At 39.2% G+C, this 21,720-nt stretch overlaps 1 protein-coding gene across 5 annotated transcripts in view; it reads right to left on the bottom strand.

Moving 5' to 3' along the window:
- CAMK2D (calcium/calmodulin dependent protein kinase II delta) overlaps positions 1-21,468 on the bottom strand; it is a 167,102-nt gene extending 145,634 nt beyond the window's left edge. For 3 of the 5 annotated variants that reach the window (XM_050710179.1, XM_035546004.2, XM_035546014.1), the window contains exons 1-2: positions 21,199-21,468; positions 20,585-20,679 (exon numbers count right to left, since the gene is read on the bottom strand). In XM_050710179.1, the coding sequence (XP_050566136.1) occupies positions 20,585-20,679; positions 21,199-21,266 (163 nt within the window). In that variant the 5' untranslated portion in view covers positions 21,267-21,468. The remainder of the gene's footprint in view (positions 1-20,584; positions 20,680-21,198) is intronic. The other 2 variants (XM_035545986.2, XM_035545995.2) reach the window with 1 other exon arrangement.
- Between the last annotated feature and the right edge of the window lie 252 nt (positions 21,469-21,720).

Raw genomic sequence — 21,720 nt, 5'->3', positions numbered from 1 at the left:
AACACTGTAGGTTTAAAAACAACAACAAAAAGCATAAAACCAAAACAAACGCTCTTCTTCCATCCTCCTCCCTCTAATCGCTCTTCTCTCCTGATGCATGATCTTCACATTCACAAGCCACTTCTGTCTCAAGAGGACCGCAGAAATGCAGACAAAAACTAGCAGGGCCACTGCCCACAAACACACACTTCATTAAGTCTGTATACGAACATCTTGCAAAATGCAAAAAGAAACCCAAAAGCTGAATTTCTTTAGCAGCCAAATAAGCCTGTAAAAGCCTACCTAAATATCCATTCCAACCCTCTAAGAAGGCATACGTTGTTAATGCTGTACCTATAAATATCTTGAGGGAATAGCTGTGAAGGAAGAGGCCTGTGCAGAGCAACTAAGGAGCTTATCAGACAGAGATAATCCCTTTCAGGAATGTGCAAAGACACCGGGAAAGGTGAATATGCATTACAAGATCTGGAGTTCATGAAGAACATGTGGCACCACTGCATCAGCAGATCTGAAAATTCAGAAACATGGCAAGCATCCTATTTCAGACTTTCATTAAAATAAGCTAAATTTGGTAATCTCCTGTACATGACACCTTCACCAACAGCAGCTGCGTCACTTCCAGATCTCACTGCGAACAAGAATATGCCATCCCTGACAAGAGGATGGCTCCTTTCTCACAGGACTACTTTACAGCAGTTAAGATGCATAATATCCTTCCCTGACTCTCTCTCAAAAAGAAAAAAATGTCAGGAACAATGTTGTATACTGTAGTAGTTTTATGCTCAGATGATCAATCATTTTAAATATACTATGCCAAATGTGAACAAAACAAGGATAAAAAGCAAAACAAGCTTTCATCACCATTACCCCCCCCCGCCCATCCCATAAAAAAATATTTATTATTTTCAACAGGAATTTCTTTTAATACTATTTCAGACATTCCAACCTCTGGGTCTTAAAATGCTGAATATTGTTCTAGGCTAGTTTTAGTCAACTAGTGGCACAAAAATTATTCTATTTACAGAATGTTTTACTATGGCATGTGAAAACAAGACCAAGAAGTAATGTGTGTCCAGATAACATGACACTAACCTCAGAACTAATTCACTTCTTCAAATAAACCTCTTAAATCATTTGGTTTAAAAAAAAAAACTTACACTGAAAGGTACGCCTACATTTTCCTTCTGCAGGTCATGAAAACTCAGAGATGCTACATCAAAGCAAGACATTCTGTACTATAGCTCAGCGCTTTTAAGTTTTTGATGGATTTTATATAATAGTTTATATGAAAAGCTTATAGAGATCGTCGTGTTTGTGCCACATGAAAATTCTTCTGGTCATATCACTGTAGAACATCCTCAGCATGATTACACTTGAAGCTGTAGAAATATTTACAGCTGAAGACGAACAGCAGCAATAGACAAACAGTACAACAAGATGCCAAACACATATCTTGCTCATTATTCTGTTAAACAATACACAACTGTTAAAAAATCTTTAATCTGCTTTATGAGTGTTGCCTGCAATTTCCCCCCCTATCTATCTCCCAAAAGGAGAGGAAAGACAGACCCCTACAATTTTAACGAGAAAATGATTAAAGCAAACCAACATTCAGTTTACAGCTTGCACAAATTGTTCACACAACAGCATGCTGAGATGACAACTAACTGCGTTAAGATCCACAGATGGAAATTTCATTTCTCTTCCTCCCCTCTTCACAATAGCAAATGTCCGCGTTGCTTTTCACAAGTACCACATTCTAATGAGATTTGCAGTATAATTTAAAAATATAGAGATGCTCAGTTTTATCATAATAAACTGCACCCTTTCTTTGCTCCTTGTTTTTTATAGGAAACAAAATATCAGTCTAAATTATCTTGGTAATTGTTCCATATATTTAACATGTGAAAATATAAATGAACATTACATTTCAAGTTAAACAAGCTACAGTCTGGCATTATCTGTCAAATCAATCACGTACACTAATTACCTGTGCTACTAGTATACTTTTTTTTTTTTTAGAACTAAGCAATCACTGAGCAAACCAAGATGATCACTGTTTCTGGGTTTGAAATGGATTTGAAATCATGATTTAGCACAGTATGTAAACACAAGCAGACTTCAGCTATGTTTAGTCCCACAGATTATTCACAGGTTTCAAGACATGTAGTTAATTATCATGCTGAACCAGGATCTGAACGTTCCTAAATGACACAGTTTTACCAACTTAGTTTGATTTTCAAAAAATACCATGCAATTTAACATTTCACTAATACTAAAAGCACTATACCCAAAGTCTGTGGTAAATTGACCATGTGTACCTTCTTCTGAAGCAAGTCTCCTTTCCAAGCTACCACTACAGTAGAAAATAAAAAAAATAAAGTGCCCCTTTCAGCATGGTAGATTACCATATTGATAGAATTCTAGAAATGGGAAGATACCAGCTCTGCCTCTTCACTTCAAAATTAAAACTCCTCATTGGAAAGCTCTCCAAATTATTAATCAGACAGACTGGTAGGGAAAAAACAAGTAAAACCTAGTGCAGTTCAAGAATTAGAGAGTGTATAGCAATTCTGTGATCTCTAAATAACTGGCTATCTAGATCAGATTTTGGTGAAGAGGTGTCCCTGGGGACAATTACTTCTAATTTGATCACTACATAAAATAAATCAGATGTCTTATTTCAAATCTACCAACATGACCTCAACAAGAACAAAAAACACCACCGCAACAATCGTCCATCTAACAGAGCTGTGTGATTTACACTAGAATATAAGACATTGGAGATTTACTCAAAGAACATACCTCATAAAGAGAAAGCTTTATACACTGGCAAAAATCTCCACCCCAGGAAGGTGAACCAGCTTCTAAATACATAAATATAGTCTGCAAAAGAACTTTCTCCCTCTTTAGGATAGCAAAAAAGGTGTTGCTGTCCATTTCCAAGTGTAAACGGGATCTAGGTGAAACCTTCATTGCAATTACTACATCATGGAAGCATATTACAGAGTTTCAAGTGTTATTTTAAATGCATCAAGTTGGTTTTGTAAGAACCAAACGGTTACCTGACAAGGCTACTTGTGGAACTATTCTCAGAGCCCACATTACCCATGCAAGACAAACTGTACTTAGCACTAGGTGTAAAGGAAAATGACAAGGGAGTTCTGAGTAGACCTTCTGGAAGCTCTTTCCATCATCCACTTACTAGAATCACTGAAGCTCTACTAATCAGAACAATTAACGCTATTTTCATTTGGCTCTACATTGCCTAGATGAGTGGCAGCAATGCTGTTTTCCTATCGGCTCCTATGTTAGTGGGAATAAAACACTAAGACTACTTTTAGTGATCACTGCTAGTGCAACGACATTCCAAATTTGAAAAAAAACAGCACAATCAATTATTAGATGCACATTTTTAGAAAGGGACAGAAATGGCTATTTTACAGATCGTTGCCTGCCAACATCACAGTACAGATTTCATCCACAAGTCCTGACCAACTCGAACTCTCCCTGAATTTCAGCCTAGGCTGGTTGAAGGTATCACCCTCAAAATCCTCTGCTTGTTTTGGCCCAGGATGCAGAGTTACAAACATACCAACAGAATTACTGACATTATTTGAATCATTTGCTCATCATAAAGAGACAGAAGACAGTTCTTAAATCAGCCCACCGTACTTCGAATCTTTGTAGTCTTCCCAGGAACAATTCTCTGATTTAGCTCCTGATGTTTAAGGGGTGGTCATTGTAGAAGCACACAAGACTGAAAAATAAAACATGCTATTTCCTAAAAGAAGCATCAGAAATCAGAAGTTAAAGGAAATATTTGATCTTTCATTGTAATTTCTTTGGCAGAGGGTACAAGACAGCCATCTGCCATTTTAATACCATTGCTTCCCCATCTGTCCTTGGCACTGTGCTACTGCATAAATTGAACAGTTTAACAAGTTATTCTTTAGAGTTAATTCTACTGAGAAAATGAATCAGGAAAATGCAACTCAGAGGAGGAATTATGTATCATTAAGTTTTCATCAAGCAGCCCACCACGAGAGCACAACATCAATGCATTAGCAAGTGTTGGCCATGACAGCGGTGATCAATGCAGCAAAAAGCTGCCATCACAGTAAACAACTGCACTGCCCTACCCTGGGCCCTGACAGACTGGGGGATTGTGCTGAAACTTGTAATGCAACCATCAGATAAAGGTGCTGCTCATCAGGGGTTCCTCTCAGATTTCCACCTTGCTCTTCTCCCACAGGTTCACAGGCTTCTGCCACAGGTGATTATCAGGACATTAAAAGTTCTTACTAAACAGCTGCACACCAGCTTTCCAACTACCACCTCTGCAGCAGAGAAAGACAGAGGATTTCAAAAAGCTACGATTTCTGAATTCTTTGATTTTCAAACACACTAAGGCACATTCTTCCCAAAACCTGTTGTCACCAAACTGCTATAAGGATCACTGCTTGCTATTTGTCAAAACACTAATGCTTGCCATTTTAGACTTCCTTATTCCTGGGGTGTGAGGTTTTTTGTTTTGTTTCGTTTTCCTTTTGAGAAGGAAAACAGTGATTTCCAGGTAATGACAACAGACTGTGACCAAACAAATGACTGGAAGATTTGTTTTTTTAGTTAAACCTCCAAATACTCTCAAAGGGTTGTAAACTTTTCAGTATTTTTGGTTTGGTTGCTTTTCTTTTTTTGGCTAAAACTAAATAAAGTGACAAAGGTTGATGTTTCAATTACACACAGCATTTCAGAGCCCAATAAAATGCTATAAGCAGGCAACAAATCTGTAACTAATTGCTTAGGCCTTTGCACAGAGCTAAATTTTTTCACCATCTTTAAAAACGGCTTTTCCCCTTTTATCATCAACCTTTTCAGATTTCCAAGTCAATTAAAGGAATAACGTTACAAGTACATCTGAGAACCTGATGACAGGTTTGACAACATCGCTCACTCCTGCGCAGCCTTTCATTTTTATATTAAGCAAATAAGCTTAGTCATTAAGGAAAACTTCAAGTGCATTTGCAATTCTCAGCACTCAGCAATACACCTCAGAATATTACTTTATTTAATATGAAGTAGTGACAAACCACCTTATTCAGCTGTTTCAGAGGAAGTCTCACAAAAACCTGAAAAGTCTTCCCATTCTAATAAGGTAAAGGTATCACTGTAAATATACAAGTGAAAGTTATATAATATTACAAAGTCTTATTCTGCTTTATATTTGATGTGAGATCTTTCAAGATAAACCTTCAATAGCTTACTACAGAATACAAGCAGCAGATGTTTTTTCTCCTCAGCGCAGTTTTCTTTAGCTCACATGCTAGAATGACCAGATAATGGGATGCTAGAATAATATTTTCTCTTCTTGAAAAAGCAAAATTGCCAAAGAATCAGGTTAAATAACCATCACATTTTCCAGATAAAATGACCTGCTTCCCCCCCACCCCCAGATACTCAATTCCATAAAAAAAAAAAGATTTTCTCTCTTGGTGATCACTACCCATCATGCCAATGCTCCCTTTTAACAAGGCCTCATCTATCTGAAACGTAGCCCATACTCACACACTGTAAAACAGAAGAGCCCTCAGGACACCAACAGATCCCAGTTGGCCACACATACTGTTTTGATATAATCAGGGATAGGTTAAAACAAATACAGAAAGAAGAATTAAAATTTAAGCAGCATGGATTTCTGTTAAGAATGGGCAAATGTGACCATGAAAGAAAACTGACCTTCAGAAAACACTGACACATGCTAAGGCTAAGTTTACAGTATTAGCGCAGACTTGAGTTCAAGGAATGAGTGTTAAATAAAAACACAGTAAATCTAAATTCAGAAACACACTGGTAGTTAGTTCTACAACTGTAAGAGTTCTGGTATAAACATACAATTTGCAGTGTTACTAACTGCACGTTTAAGGTGCTTAAATGCTGTACCTGAAATTATTTTAGTCATAACATATGCGAGAATTGAAATATATCCAAACCTAAGCATGTTAAATTCACGTAAACATTTATTTTAAATAAGGCTTTTCTGACACTAACTACAAGATCTTTTCTAACACAGAAAAGGAAAATACTTCAAGGAAAAACAGGAAAAAGACAGGGTATAAAGTAATCAGATTACCTTGTAATGAGGTTATAAGGGCCCCATCTCATAAAGAGGTTTAGTAACAATTTCAATCCAAAACCAAACAAAAACCATAACAACAAAACACCAAACCTGGAAATGCCAAGCTCAGAGGACTACTTTTATAAGCCTTTTCAAGCATGGGATACCTGCAAACCATGGTTCTCAAACTAGGAGCTATTTAACACCTTAACAAAATCAGTAGAATAAGTTTGCCCGAGAAGGATGTATGTATAGCACAGAATCTGAAACTATCTGTATCCTTTTATTACCTCACCAGAAGTTGCTAAGGATACAGGTACTAGACTAAACATGATCAGGTTACAGCACTTGAAGAAAATTATTGCCCATGAGTGCAATTTCCTGACTGCATGCAGTTAAGGCTGCCACAGTTGCAAAATAAAACACGTTACCTTAAACATCGTCTATTGAGGTTCTTAGACCAATGCCACATGCACAGCTTCTTCGGCATTCCTTCATACACTCTCTTCTTGGCACAGAAACAATCATTACATTAAGAACATGGAAAAAAAATACCATCAAAGACCTACCTAAAACATCAAATGCAAATGCACGTTTATTCTGCAAATATCTAAAATTCACATGGATAGTTTTATATAGCTACATATCAGTGGCATGAAAACCTAGTGAACCTTCTGGGTAAAAACTAGCAGTAGAATTCCCAAAGGAGTTGACAAAGCCTGCTTAATAAACAATTTCTGCAGGTTGGTTTGTTTTACACACCTCCCTTGATTTGGGGGGCTGTTTTGAGTAAATTGGTAGGTGTTGTATATATTCTTATGCTGAAAATACACTAATATAATACAACCAAAAAGAAACTTTTTTCCTTCCAGTCATAGCCCAGATTATTCAGTAACTGTGCTATGAAATACTGGATTCAGTTAGGTCAATTTTAGATAACTGACCTTCAGTGAGTTACTAAGACTTTCACATATAATGTAATTAGGTATATAGCTTTGCTCACATTCCCACAGTCCTGTTTTATATGCAGAATTTGCATGGTCTGCTCAATACTTAAGAGATGTAAAGAATATGGATCTGGTTCAATTCACTGTTTTGCTCTCAAGGTCTGGTAATATTAACAATTACTTGGTTACTAAAGGACTCAGTGCTAATTCTAAATCACCATAGGCTTGTTTCACAGCTCTGTTTTGTATTTCGATACTGCAATCAAGCTACTCTCCTTTTTTCCCCATCTGTAAAACTACGTCCTGTAGCTTGTAACATGTCCTACAAGGAAACATTAGTCTTTGTACAGATCTCTTTCCCTTCCTCCTCCTCTATAAGGATCATCTGGGACAGTGAGAATCTCAACAGACTAATCAAAACATTTTACTGAAAATAATGGGAGTTGGTTGTTTTGCTTTTTAACGTCTAGCATCATTATTATTAGATTTATTAGACAACAAACCCAATGTCAAGGGAATCACTCTTCTACTACTAGAAACTGAAATCAATTGACCTATAAATATTTACAAAAGCAAGTAAGCTTAATACTCCATCCATTTAAATACATACATCCCATATTAAAAATAAAAGTTATTCAAGCTTAAAAAAAAGCAAACAGCATATCATTTTAATATCACTTTATGTGAAGCCTTCAAGTTTGTTATTAGTAAATATTTTTTTGTTTGAAAACTTGTTTCATAGCTTTTAATAAAAAGACTTTTTCTGTATAGGAAAGTAAATGTGACATATGCAACCCAAGCACCGATGTCATGAATGCTTACACGTTAACAATATTATGTTAGTCTCACGTTGATCTCTATTGCTAAACACACACCCTGGTTCATTTACATAAAACTACCTTACTTACAAGATCAAATTGCAGAGCCTTGATACAATTACAATAAACATTTCTGTTCAAAAAAAATCACCACCACAGTTCAAACTTTTATAACCAGCTAACTAGCTCACTTGTCAGAAGCTCTAGGTATATTTTATGCTAGAGCTGGAACTGACACTAAGCAGCCAGCTCCCATGGGAAGTAGAGGGCAGTGAGGTGCCTCACTTGGCCCAATCTCTGCCAGCCCCGCTCTGAGCGAACACTCCAGCAGTGTTACTTCTAAGAAAATAATGGACATGCAATGCACTCAAAAAAAAAAAAGGAAAAAATCCCACCAAAACCCCACACCTTAAAATCCACACTGGGCTAATTAGGCATTTTTTACACACTACATTTTATTGACTGAACCATTCAACAATTAGCAACACTTTGAAATTAAGTTTCAATTTAGGGTGTGAATCAAGACAACTTTTTTCTTTAAAAAATAAAAACTATGCTGTCTTAAGTATATTTACAGAGTTTGTCTTCATGTTCTTCAGCTGTTATGTTAAACAGATGAGCATCTGTGGTTGCAGAAACAGAAGTCAACGCTCAACAAAAACTATTCCCAATTTAGCTTCATTTCATGTAGCTATTTTCATAGCAGTTTCCACTCGACCTTGAACAGAGGTGAAAGTAATGGCAGGCTGTAGAAAGCTATTATGTCAGAAACTGAATAACATTTCTGTGATGGAAAGAACTAGTTTTTGACCTAGCTCTCAAATACTCATGATCTTGAGAAATAGCATAATTATTTTTTTTTTTAAAGCATCTACCTACATCAATGCATATCAGTTACCTGTTGTGTACAGGAAGCCATTTAAAACATTCTGTGGATTTTCCAAGCAAGAATCAATGACTCCTGCAAGGGTCAATTCCTTAAAATGTAGAAAAAAGAAAATGTGAAATCTAGGGATTAGTGAAAAAGGAGATTTCCCACCAATTTCAAAGCAACTCTTGGTAACTGGTAAAAGGGGTGACAGAAAGCATGGTGATGAAAGGGAACACTGAAGTGAAATTGCTAAAAAAGTTCCTACAAATACAAATCTCTGAATCCACCTTAACATTCTGTATGCTCCATTACTAAGGTGAACAAGCACAACAACTGCAAAAAGAAGTACCACATTAACACACAGTAGGAACTGGATTAATCCAAAAACTGAAATCATAAGAAGTGGGAGAAAATTCAATAGCAAGAAGCTCAGACCGTCAGTTCGTATTCTGGGGACTAAACATTGTGCTATTATGGGGAGCGCTCATCAGCTTCAGGGGAAAAGAGATGAACGACAAGGAATCCCTAAACCAGGAGAATGACACAAAGCACCACCAAGGTACATCTGCCAAATGCATCTGTGAACACAAGTCCTGGCATTTACCAGACAAGATTCTCCCATGGAGATACAGGCGATTACTCAAGCCACTCATGAGACCTCACCTGAATACATACACGAAGTCAACTCCAACCCCCTGTTCCAAATATCCGTACACAGAAGTTAGCGTAGAACAGAGCACATGTAAAAAGAATGGCTCCGGAAATGGCAAGTCTATCCTACAGCAGGAAGCTAAAGCAAAGCGGCTGTTAAGGAAAGAAAGAATGGAAACAAGAGAGCCCTTCAGAAATACACAGATGAAAGATGAAGAATTCTCTGAAGGACAATATAGGTACAGACAACAAACACCATCCACAAATACATTTGAGCTATAAAAGACTTCTAACTGAAAGTTAGAAGTACTAAATTATCTCTTCAGTAAAGCAAAAAGGAATAAGCCCCTCAGCTCCCCAGTTGAGACAGAGCTTGATTACTTAATGAGATGAGTTTACTCTGCTGAAGGACTCAACTTCACTTCAGATATCACTTCAATTCTATTCCTTGTTTTTTTTCCAGCCCCATGTGGTCTGATGCTCATGTTTTCTTATCCTGTAGAAGTCTGTGGAAAAAAGTGCTTTGAAAGTACAAGGTATCTGTTTTAGCTAGACTCAATCTGTCACTTGGAACAGGGAAAACAAAAACAGACCACCGATAAAAAAAATCTGAAAAAAAAAAGTGGGACTTTCATTTGGAGTATTGCTAAATGACCAATTCCTACCATTCAAAACTTTCTTCCAGCCTCATTCAGTTTAAGCAAAAAGACAGTTGGGGATGGAGAAAAATCAATCATATTTATAGTGGATAAAATAGATGTTTTTTCCACTATTCTGTACTTGAAGGAGTGTGAAAGCTGTTGAGATCTAACAACTAAAAAGCCTCCCTCCGCCTGTTACAGATTAGAAAAACACTCGTTTTGTAGGTCCTTGTCCATGCCCCCGACGTCTTCCCCAAACCATCTCTGATACCTATTGAGCTTACCACTATTTGTGCACAAGGCTAGCTGGGTTACCAACCTGACCCCCCAAAAATGTGAAAGGTTAATGCACATCTCCTAGGAAGACGGATGGAACACACATAAGCATCTTCTACTCTGGGAAAATGAATCTCATTAGCATACATGTTTTGATTAACATGACATTGAAAGCAATTTATTACTTAATTTAGATAGATAAATCATATTAGCCACAAATAAACAAAAATTTGAAGACATCTATTCTTACCCTCATTACAAGTAAAATTACATTAGTTAATAAGTCTTTTAGCATGAAACATTTTCCTACAGCAAACAAGCTGCCTGGGTACACATAAGGTCTGCCAAGTTCTGCTGGATCTTTCTCTGCATCTAAAGTACACACCCCTGTACCACTGGCTTTTTTTTTTCTTCCTTTTCCCTTCCTTCTGGAGTGAGCAACAAGAAATGTTCTTAACGTGCTAAAATTTACTAATTATAAATGAGGAGTATCAGCAAGAGCACTGTGGAAAGATGCAGAAATTTAACAGAAAAAACTTTTTTTCCCCCTTCCCTTTTGGGATAGTGATACTAAAAAGAGCCTTGGAAAAAATGCTTTCTTATGTCATGATCAGAAGGGCATTGAATCCCATGTGCATACATCAATGCAATCCTAATCACTATTTCATAGCTGTCCATGCTGCATAAAGAAGGCATGTACTAATCAATCTACCTTACACCTGAGTTTCAGTTTTTAATTTTAAAAGCAGTACACACTGTACAAAAAGCACCAAGAATATGATATTTATATTTTCTAGGCTCTAGTGCTTCATAAATAACCGGAGCATATAGTTTTGAGGGCTGTTTTCTGCAATCTCTTTGCATCTTGGAAGCACTTAATATTTTTGACATCTTTCTATAAAAGAAGGTGGGAAAAAAAGTCTTTAACCCAGTTTTAAAAACCAACATTCAGCAGCACCCGGAGCTGCCCCAAGAGAAAGGCAAGGTCATCTGCCCTGTGGTTCAAAGTCTTCCCTGCAATGCAGCACCACAGCAACAGAACTCTGACAATGCTGCTTGATGTTTTAATTGAATATAAAATCTGTCTTCACGTACTGAAGGATATGAATATAATCAGCCAAATGAATATGGCTTTGCAAGAAACCTCTGAATTTGGTGACTATTTATTCTAGTGAGCAACAGCCTGTTAAAACCATTCTTACAGCGAGTCTCCCAAATCAAAACCATACCTAATCACTGGCTTGAGATCCGCTACGCAATATAAATAACTTCAAGGCCTCCCTTGACTGATTAAATCACAAACCTATCTCTTCAAGAGGTTAAAATTTAAATGAAAGCTTAGGCTTGGCAAATCCCATCAGAATGTCAAATATGGATATTATGTAGGAACCCCATCTGTTCATGCAGCTACATGAATATGCAACGTGACTGTTGCTGCAACACTTGCATTCACATTGCGGAAAATTTACAAGTAAGCAGAAGCAGTTCCTGACTATAATTAAATCAGGAACAAAGTTCTGAAAACACATGCAATAGATTTCTTGCTACAAACACAAGCTTTGAACACTGCGGGTTTATGTTTCTCTTCCTCTCACGTGTTGAGATGATGAAACTTTGCAGCAGAGGTGTGTTATCCTTTCCACTTACACTGAGGGCTGTTAATCTTCCTCCCTGGACAAGGTACGCTGTTCTTTGCAGCACAGGGACGGGAAAACAAGGAGAAAACCACCTTCTGCCACATGACACAGAGCACTGCCCCTAATGCTGTACAAATCTGGGTGTGTGTCTTTAATGGTCTCCAAGGTAAGGAGAGCTGCTGGCCACCAGGCTGGATGAGTTGTTCTGAACACTGCCTGCAGCCAACACACAAAACAATCCTGAACCAACTTTCCTATCAGGGTTTGATATATTCTTCAGTCTATCTCGCACCTGCCAAAATTCACACACGTGCTCTCTCAATCCAGCAAGTATTCAGTTCACTCCATCTTTTTTTTTTTTGCTTATAGATCAGGTGCTGAAATTTTCAATTTTGCACCTAAAAATCTCTGACTAAGGATGTATAGTTCTACACTTATTTGCTTGTACGTAACTGCAGCCATCCTTTCAACTGCCCTGCCAACCACGTGTTGGCAGAATAAAAAGTGACACGAAGAGAGCATTTGGGATGAGGGGAAGGCTGTCCCCCTGACAACCCAATTGACTGATTTGGCTGTAACTGATCAAAAGAAACCACATGGCAAGTCATTAACTTTTTCAACAAGCGCGCTCTACATTCAAGGTGAAAGAGACTGCCAAAACATAAATTAATTCTGTTTTTACGGATGCCAGACATTTCTCTTGGAAAGCATCACAAAGATGTTAGCTTCTTGTAGCAGTATATAAACTCTTGGGTAGTTGTAAAAATAAAGAGTTGTAAGCATAAAAAGATGCCTCCTATAACAAGATGAAATGTTTCATCCTGACCAACAAATATCCACAGCAGCACGTTCCCATTATTAAATAAAATATATTGTTACTTTTTAATTATTTTTTTTAAGCCTGCATACCTTACTCTCCCAGTTTCCTGTGAAATACTTGCTACTTACAGCAGGTCATGAATTCATGTAATAAACCCTACGTGAAATCACTAGATAGGAAAAGTTACTTTCTATTAAATACAACCAACCTAAACAAACAGCTGCACGGACTGATCTGTGATAGCTTGTTCGGCATATTAACTGCCATTCTCCAGACTTTAAAAACCTAATTACAAAAAGAAATACATGCTGTAGCACAATTTATGCTTCTCAAATTCCACTAAAGAGGCCCTGGATCAGGATAAAAGCTAAATCAGGTATAAGATATATTTGCAAATTTGATTAAATTCCTTCTCTTCCTGCTGTGTATTACTCTTGGCTACAGCTCATGTTTTTATCCTGTGGCATGTATAGAAGCAACAGATTCAAAAGAAACTGAGTAAATTCTCACCTGAGCAGCATAAACCCAGCAGCTTCCAATCAAGTGCAACGGAAATTAATGGGGCTGCAAAACTTTAAGAGAAGTTTTACAACTCAAACAACCGAAACTCAGTGAACTTTACAAGCTGATAACATAGAGAACTATACTGGATAACAGCACAACTACCTCTCCTGGAAGAAAATACCAAAACCACGTCACACAGATTCTCCACTCTCTCCAATAACCATGCACAAGACATTTCTCATAATGCTAGGATTAAACAGTGAAGGAGTTTGCACAAACATGCACATGAAGACATACACAGAACTCTACACATAGAGGAATAAACAGACAGATTGGATTCCTGTGTCTCTCGAAGACATAGCAGATGTTTCTTCAAATTCAAGGCATAATTCTTTTTAATAAACAATTTAACAAAAGGAGCTCCTATCTTTAAGTTTGGTTTTTGTTCTCTATTAAATTTTTCAATCAACAGGTAAGTTATGCTTTTCAGATAGTATTTTAAAATCCCCACATTATCCTTACAAAGCGTTTGACAAATGTGCAATAAACTTATCTGAAGGAGGAAGCTGGACCCTGACATAGATAAACCCACTGAAACACTGTGGCCTACGTTTCTAAAGAGGTCAAATGAAGGACACTGACATGAAAAGCAGTATCTTGGCAGTATTTACATTTCTAAAGCAAAATATTTGAAATTCTGTCTCAGATCTTCCAGAAACCAGCATATTTCTAAGTTGCTGTCAATAACGACAGATGTAAGTCACTTAAATACCTCAGCTGACCTGTGGTTTCCAATTGCAGTACACATAAACCAATGTTTTCTACGTACAATCTTATTTGCAAACAAACAGAACAATAAAGGTGAAGTGTTTACCATTCTGCTTATTTCCTCGTTTTCATCTTTGACCAAAATATTTAATTTGGAAGTACAATTTGGAGAAAAGTCACAAAACACTTCCAGAGAATACAGTTTCTCTCAGACCAGGAGAAAGGAGAAAAAAAAAAAAAGATGAAAAAACCCCACACCCCAGAACTACTCAGGTTTCAAAATCTGAACGGAGGTATGGTAGCTGAGTGAAGGCATTCAGTCCATATTTTCCCCCTATGTCTAGCTCTCCTCCCTCTCCTAACAAAAGGAACGAGAAGCAGTTCTGGAAGTGCAGCTATTCAGACACGCAGTTAAATCTTTAGTTTGCAGTAAATGAACATACAAAGTAGAGGCACACGTCAGTGCCAGAATTGACAACTTTTAACAGAAAATGGGATGAAAGAGGTAGCCAAATAAATTCCAGAGAAATCCTTCGTTATTAACATTTCAGTGGAAGAGATCTAAAAGCAGAGAGAGGGTCCAGGCCAAAGCAGTGATGAAACACAATGAAAGAAAATGGGAAGCTCCCAAGAGGGCAGATGCATTCAGCTGATTCATAATTATAGGCATGTTTAATAATCTTGTGAGTTGGAACAGAAAAAACTCTCCTTTTTTTCTTCCCTATTGAGCTTGGTCAAACTCTTGATAGATGATGCCAATGCCTTTAACTCCCTCTGCTTCCCCCCGAGTTATTTTACATATTGGGTTTGTGTCACGTTTCCATTGCAGTCAATAGCTAACCTAAAAACTGAAACGCGTGAAAGTGATCTGTAAACATTGTTTTTAGAGTTTCACTTCAAATTGCAAAGCTGCATGTTGAGGACATTTCTGTAACGTGTGCGAGGAGAACAGCACTATAGTGTACTAGAACTCCCCCCCTCTCACCCCACCTCCCTACACCTGGGAGGTCTTTTAAAGTATACACTGCAGTTTTCACCTTTTTGAGTACATACCTCCCAGTATGAACAGCAGCAACAAGCTGTAAGGTTAACAAGAGCGATACATGCATCTTTAAGTTCTAATGCAATTTATTTAAAGCCCATCAGCGTATGAGCTATAAAAAGAATCTCCTTTCCTGAGAGAGAGAAAATGAATGCTTTGCAAAGAAAAAGAGAATTGATATTATAGAAATTATATATTTGCTATGGGTAATTTATCTATCAACTACCAGAAAAAATTAATTTGAAATCTAGAGTAAACTGTTAGAATAATTTTCTACCAACTAACACTCATCACAATTAATTCCAAGTCCTCATTCATATCAGTATTTGAAAGCTCTTCAGATTTCCGCTAAAAGCAAAAAATAGCAAAAGCTCCAGACCTTTAAAACAGAATACCTGTTTAACAACGAGAGAGCCACTAGACTGGTACATTACTGTAATCCACAACTGAAACAAATACTTGCAGGTAAACACATAAATGTATCCACATCAAGTCAAAAGATCTATGTCAGACTGAAAAGAACGTGGTGACTAAGCTGAAAGATGGAAAGAGCACCAGCACTAACAAAAGGCAACAGCATCAGTAGGTAAGACTTAGATACTATGGAAAAGCATTGTAAAACGTACTTTTAATACGTGGACGAAAGCGACCATACAGCTACTTGACATGCAATTAACCTGACAGACTGAAATTCTTGCTCTCACAAAGCTGAAATGTGCTTCACAGGCAACCAAATACCCTCAAGGAGCGTACTGTATGTGTGGGAATAACTTCAAGTGTACTTCAGAACAGAAATTAGCATTAAAAAAATACATGTGTTATAATAAACTTGCACAGGTAAATGCTTCAGAGATTAAGATCTTTAGCTAGATTAGGAATCTTTGCTGGCTTATGCAAAACTACCTTCTTCTGCTGTAGAGTACAGGCAGCCTTAATACATCTTGCCTTCTCCTTAATACATCTTGCCTTCTGTAAAAGATCTGGCACTGCCTAACACAGTACCTGACTGACTCCATGAAATGTTAGTCTACTGACACAACAAAAACGTTTTCCTCTCTGTATCACAAAAAAACATGCTGAAAAATACTACCCTGTGTATTTCATATGCCATTCACTTCCCCCGTGTATTTTAAATCTCTTTAGGGATCATGAGGTGCTCTACTTGGACTGCTTTAGACACCGAAATACTCTTCCTACAGCAAAATTAGTCAGTACTGCCACTAAAATACTCTTCTGAAACAAAGGGGACTGTGTGTGTGTGGTCTTCAGCCTCCTCACCCATGAGAGCTTGTTGCAAGGAAGTGCAATTGTCACTGTTTTTTTTTTTTGGTCACAAATTGTCACAAAGAAGGTCACCTTCGGCTACGCCTTGCATACGCAGCCACCAGCTTAAAGCAAACACTCTCTTCTTTGACTAACAAGAAGACGCTGAAACGATTTGGGAAGTTTCCTACCAAGAAGGAATATCCATAAATAACCAGCAAAGCCTCCAAGGCTTATAGCTCAAAAGCTCACTGGAGCTAATAGAAAGACTGGTCCCTGAAAGATCAGGAGAGCAGCGGACAAAAAGGGATAACCTCCGGCTGATTCCTACACTGCTCTTACTAATGCATATGTCCATCAACAAAGTGGCTCACATTTCTGCTGCAGCCGTCCAAGAGCTGGGAGAGGTGTGTCTAAGCAGTATTTACAGAAGCACCCTAGAAAAGAAAATCACCCACTTCTCACAGATGCCATCAGATCGCCATCAAAGGCACGGGGCTTTTGGCCACTACAAAGCAAATCTGAAGACGAGCAGTGGCAAAATTACAGCCACTCAAAATACATTAGTAACTGACCTTTTCAAGCCTGATTAGAGAAACAAACACTTTGGGAATTTTTTTTCCAGTCAGAAGAAGAGATCCAAACATGTTAAGAAAATGGGTCTGTTCGTGAAATTTATTTGGATCAAAGCCAAAAGACACTCTCTCAAAAAAAAGATAAAAGGTGTACAGATAATAACAAAAAATAAGAGCATTATTTTGCATTTTGTCCGCACAGGGAAAAAGTCACCTCGCAGTTCACTTTTATCTACATTGCTGTTTTTCTTGTGTAGAAAGCAAAAAGAAGCCTAAAACAACACAATTAAGAAACTGAGTCATAAGATAATTCCCATGACTTCATCAGCCAAAACGATAACAAACCCAGAACCGGCATACATTCTTCACCCTATTCCAAGTTTTCTGTGTGCTTGCTCGCTACTGCACTTAATTTTACAAGGATATCACAGAATCGTCTAGGTTGGAAGAGACCTCCAAGATCATCTAGTCCAACCTCTGTCCTAACACTAACAAGACCTCCACTAAACCATATCACTAAGTTCAACATCTAAACATCTCTTAAAGACCTCCAGGGATGGTGACTCAACCACTTCCTGGGCAGCCCATTCCAATGCCTAACAACCCTTTCAGTAAAGAAGTTCTTCCTAATATCCAACCTAAACCTCCCCTGGCACAACTTTAGCCCATTCCCCCTCGTCCTGTCACCAGGCACATGGGAGAACAGACCAACCCCCACCTTGCTACAGCCTCCTTTAAGGTACCTGTAGAGAGCGATGAGGTCTCCCCTGAGCCTCCTCTTCTCCAGGCTAAACAACATATGCTACGTAACTTCCCCAAACACACTTTTTAAAATCAGCAGCATAATTAAATCATGCAATCTTGTCTTGAACATACCCTATTGATACAAAACTAGCTGTTGATATTCTAACATGAATTTAATACTTAAGTTGACTCAGCAAATGTAAAGAAAAACTCAGAACACAGCAGGTGTAAGTAACTGATCATCAATTTAAAAGCACAGAAGTTACTTCTGCAAAAACAGGGGGCATAGCTTCCTTTTCCCTTCAAATTAAAACGAGAGCCTGCACCTCTGCATGCAATTACTCTGAAGTTTCCCTGTAGCTATGCAAGGAAACAGAAGAGAACACACCTTCACTGGCATAAGTCTACGATGAGCTCAGTTCCTGTTTAGGAGGACTACTAGTGGAAGGATACAACTAGATCTCTAAGAACATTTGTGGCTGGGGTGAATGAGTATTAGGGAAAAATATTTTTATGACTGGGCTTTCTCCCATTAAATCATTTTTAATCTCAAAAGCACATGAAGTTTTCCCTAGTCTTGACTCCCCCATATCACACATTGAAATGGCTTTTCTTCAATCTTGCAAGCGAGAAGGCTCAAACTTTGCAGTGTGCTCCGAGGAGTTTCACAGAACCAGGCCCGTACACTGGATGCACATTTTCAAGCTAAGAACCTCCAACTCCATTCACAGATGAAGCTCACCCAATGAACTGTTTAGATTTACATTATAATCTGTATTTCAACTAAGAAGTATGAAATGAAAATGAACTGCTACCTCATCGTAAAGCAATTCAGATGGGAACAGAATGAAACTTACAATTTAGATAGTAGGTGAAATGTAACGTAAGTTGAAAGCTGCATAGCTGTTACCAGCTGTGGCAAGGTATCACAGTTAGAGGCTTATTAATGTTGGGAGTTTTTGCACTGTAAGTGATCACCTTCTGCAACTGAAGAACTGCCTACTAGGAATCTGAAGACTTCTGCACGAAGCTTGTTCTTCAAAAGGTGCTTAGCAGATGTCTCAACAAAGTAAATGAATAATTATATTAAAAAAAAAAAAAAAAAGATTCCAGAAATATGTGAAACAAAGATGGGAATGGATTCACTGTATTCATGGACTTGGCATCACATGCGTTCAGAGAGGAAAGGATATTTCACAGTCCAGTTATCAATCTTTAAAGTATAACCCCTTCCTTTACGGGCTTACACGTTAAACCTGTAGAAAAATCTCTGCTTGAGTTGTGCCTCATTCCATCTTACCAGCTAAATTCTCACCAACTTGCTTCCACTCATGAATGGATTACACCAAGGACCAACTTTGTCCTGCCTGAACAGTCAGAGAAGTACAAAAACTGAAACTTGAGAAGTAGTACATTCCAAATGATGAATTCAAAGGTAGACTTAACATTTATATTAATTTAGCCTAGCTTTCAAGATTTTATCCCATTAGACATAAAAACTATGGCACATGAGTAATCTGGGGCTTATCTTGCTACAGCTTCTCATATTGAAAGAGACCTTGATCTATAAAATCATATAGACCACAGAGATATATTTTAAGCATCAAAATTCAACAAATCACGCTATTGTTCTGACAAAAGAAAAAGGTTAATTTGTTTCAAGCAAAACTCTGAAAATACCTGATCTCAAATATCAGTACTTTCTTAACCTCTCTCCTTTAAAATCTGTAACTCTACAAAGAAGTATTCTCAACTTAAGTTTGAAAAATAACAGAAAACAAATCTGAAGACTAAAATTCAGCAAAAGGTAAAAAGGAAGTTTTCTCATCCCTTTCGTCAGCTGAAAATAAGAGCATTAACGTGATGCTGAAAGATCCCCTGCACATGCTGTTACCAGCACATGCCACAGTGTCATAGGTGGTACTTTATGTGTAAATCTAATGAATTAATTCAGGCTGCTGTTTACCTGCAATGACTCCTTTGTGTCAAAAGCAAACCAGACCATAAACATAGGTTTACACGGTGCCATTGCTTGCTTATTCACTTCCATGTTCTTTACCACACCACAAATTCATATCAAAACATAGATAACGTTAACAGAGAATAATCCATAATCCCTGACATCCTGGTACAATCACTTTGACGTGGATTTAACAAGGAATTGACATATCACAACTGAGGCTTGCTTTCAACAGCAACAACCCACAGTACACATGTAATTCCCCAAGTATATCACAAAGACTTATGCACTGACACTGAAAATATATAGGAAACATACACGTTATGGGGAAAGTACAAACATGTGGTGTAGCAGGCATTACTGTTGGGCTGTAACAGTAAAACATTGTATCACTTAATCAGAATGAGTTGGGTTCACAAAGGGTTATTTCATAAAATGGTGATTTCCTTCCTATAGCATCTCATCACAAAGTTTAGTACATGGTAGTAGATTACACTTTTCCTCCTGGATTCAGATAGGCCTTGATTTTCATGTTTAAATGCAATGGAAGCACTGAATTCAGTAGAGCTTTGACATACATTTAAAATAAAAGCTGTAATGGAAACTTATTATTTCCCCCCCCAAAAAAATCAGTTCGCAAAATGCTTCCAGACTGATGTTCAAGCTATTTACATATAAAAAAAAGGAAGGAGTGCATTACTTTCAATTGCTTGAGAATTTGTACAGCTTTCCATTAAACACTTTACAGCAACAACCGCACACCTCCAGCGTCAATCCACAAAACGTTTAATATTAAAAGCCAAACCACAGTCTTACAGGGGATGAAAAAAGGCATGTTATGAAAATTAATAACTTTAATTATCATGATTTGGTTCGGTTTTAGCGCTTCCCACAAGAATGCACAAAACGGGGAGGAGGCACCATAAACGCTCGGTTAAAATATACCCACCCCTAGCCGAGAGCTTTTTGGTGTTGATGATTTTGGCAGCATACTCTTGTCCTGTCGTAATTTTCATACATCTCCTCACGACCGAGAACGCCCCTCTGCAAACCAAGAAGCAGACAAAGTGTCAGCGGCACCGAAAAGGGGGGCTCCCTGCGGATACGATGGCAGAAGCGTTCTCACAGATTTCAGCAAGCGGTGTGATGCCGAAAATTAAAAAAAATAAGAAATAAATAAGAAAAGACAGAGAAGGGAGGCGTTTTGAGGCGTCGCTTGATATCGATTTATTCACCACAACGGCAAACTCGGGTCGGAGAGGCGCGGCGGGGCGGCAGCCACGTCCACAGCCGGCGGGGCCGCCACACAGCGGGGGCTGCCCGGTGCCGGTCCCCGTCCCCATCCCGGTGCAGGTCCCGGTCCCCCACCACGGTCCTCCCCCGTCTCCCCCCACCCCCCTTCCCCCAGCCGGCCGCCAACATGGCGCTGGCGGCCCCCCGCCGCTCGTTAATGGCCCCCGCAGCCCTCAACCGACGGCCAGGGAGGAGCGGGGCGTACCCCGAGGCACCCCCCGGGGCTCCCGGCCGCCTTACCCGCCGTGCCCCCCGTTTCCCCGTGCTTACTTCCCGAGCTCCTCGAAGAGCTGGTACTCGTCGGTGAACCTGGTGCAGGTGGCGGTTGAGGCCATCATGAGGGCGGGCGGCCGGCCGCCGGTGCCTCCGGCGGCCAGGGGCGGCGGAGGGGCTGCGCGCTGGGGCAGGGCTGGGCTGGGCGAGGCGAGGCGAGGCGAGGCTCCGCCGGCTTCTCCTCCTCCTCCTCCTCCTCCTCCTCCTCCTCCTCCTCCTCCTCCCCGTGACGGGGCTGCCTCGGCGCTCTCCCCGCCGCCCGCCGGCTCGTCCTCCCGCCGCGGCTCTCCCCTCCCCTCTCTCCCACCCCCTAGGAAAAGAATAAATAAATAAAAAATATATCCATGCAGAGGCGGCACCCCGAAACGGAAAGCAAAACCAGGGCTGCGGGAAGCGGCGGCGCCGCCGTCCCGCTCTCCCGGTGCCGTGCCTCCCCCTAGCGACCTGAGCCCGCCGCCTGTGCCCGCCCCGTCGCGGCTCTCTGCTGCCGCCTCGCCACCGATTCTCCCCCACCCCCCC

The sequence above is a fragment of the Cygnus atratus genome, chromosome 4 (genome assembly GCF_013377495.2).
Source record: "Cygnus atratus isolate AKBS03 ecotype Queensland, Australia chromosome 4, CAtr_DNAZoo_HiC_assembly, whole genome shotgun sequence".
Taxonomy (NCBI): Eukaryota; Metazoa; Chordata; class Aves; order Anseriformes; family Anatidae; genus Cygnus; species Cygnus atratus.
This window is presented reverse-complemented; position numbering and strand designations above follow the sequence as displayed.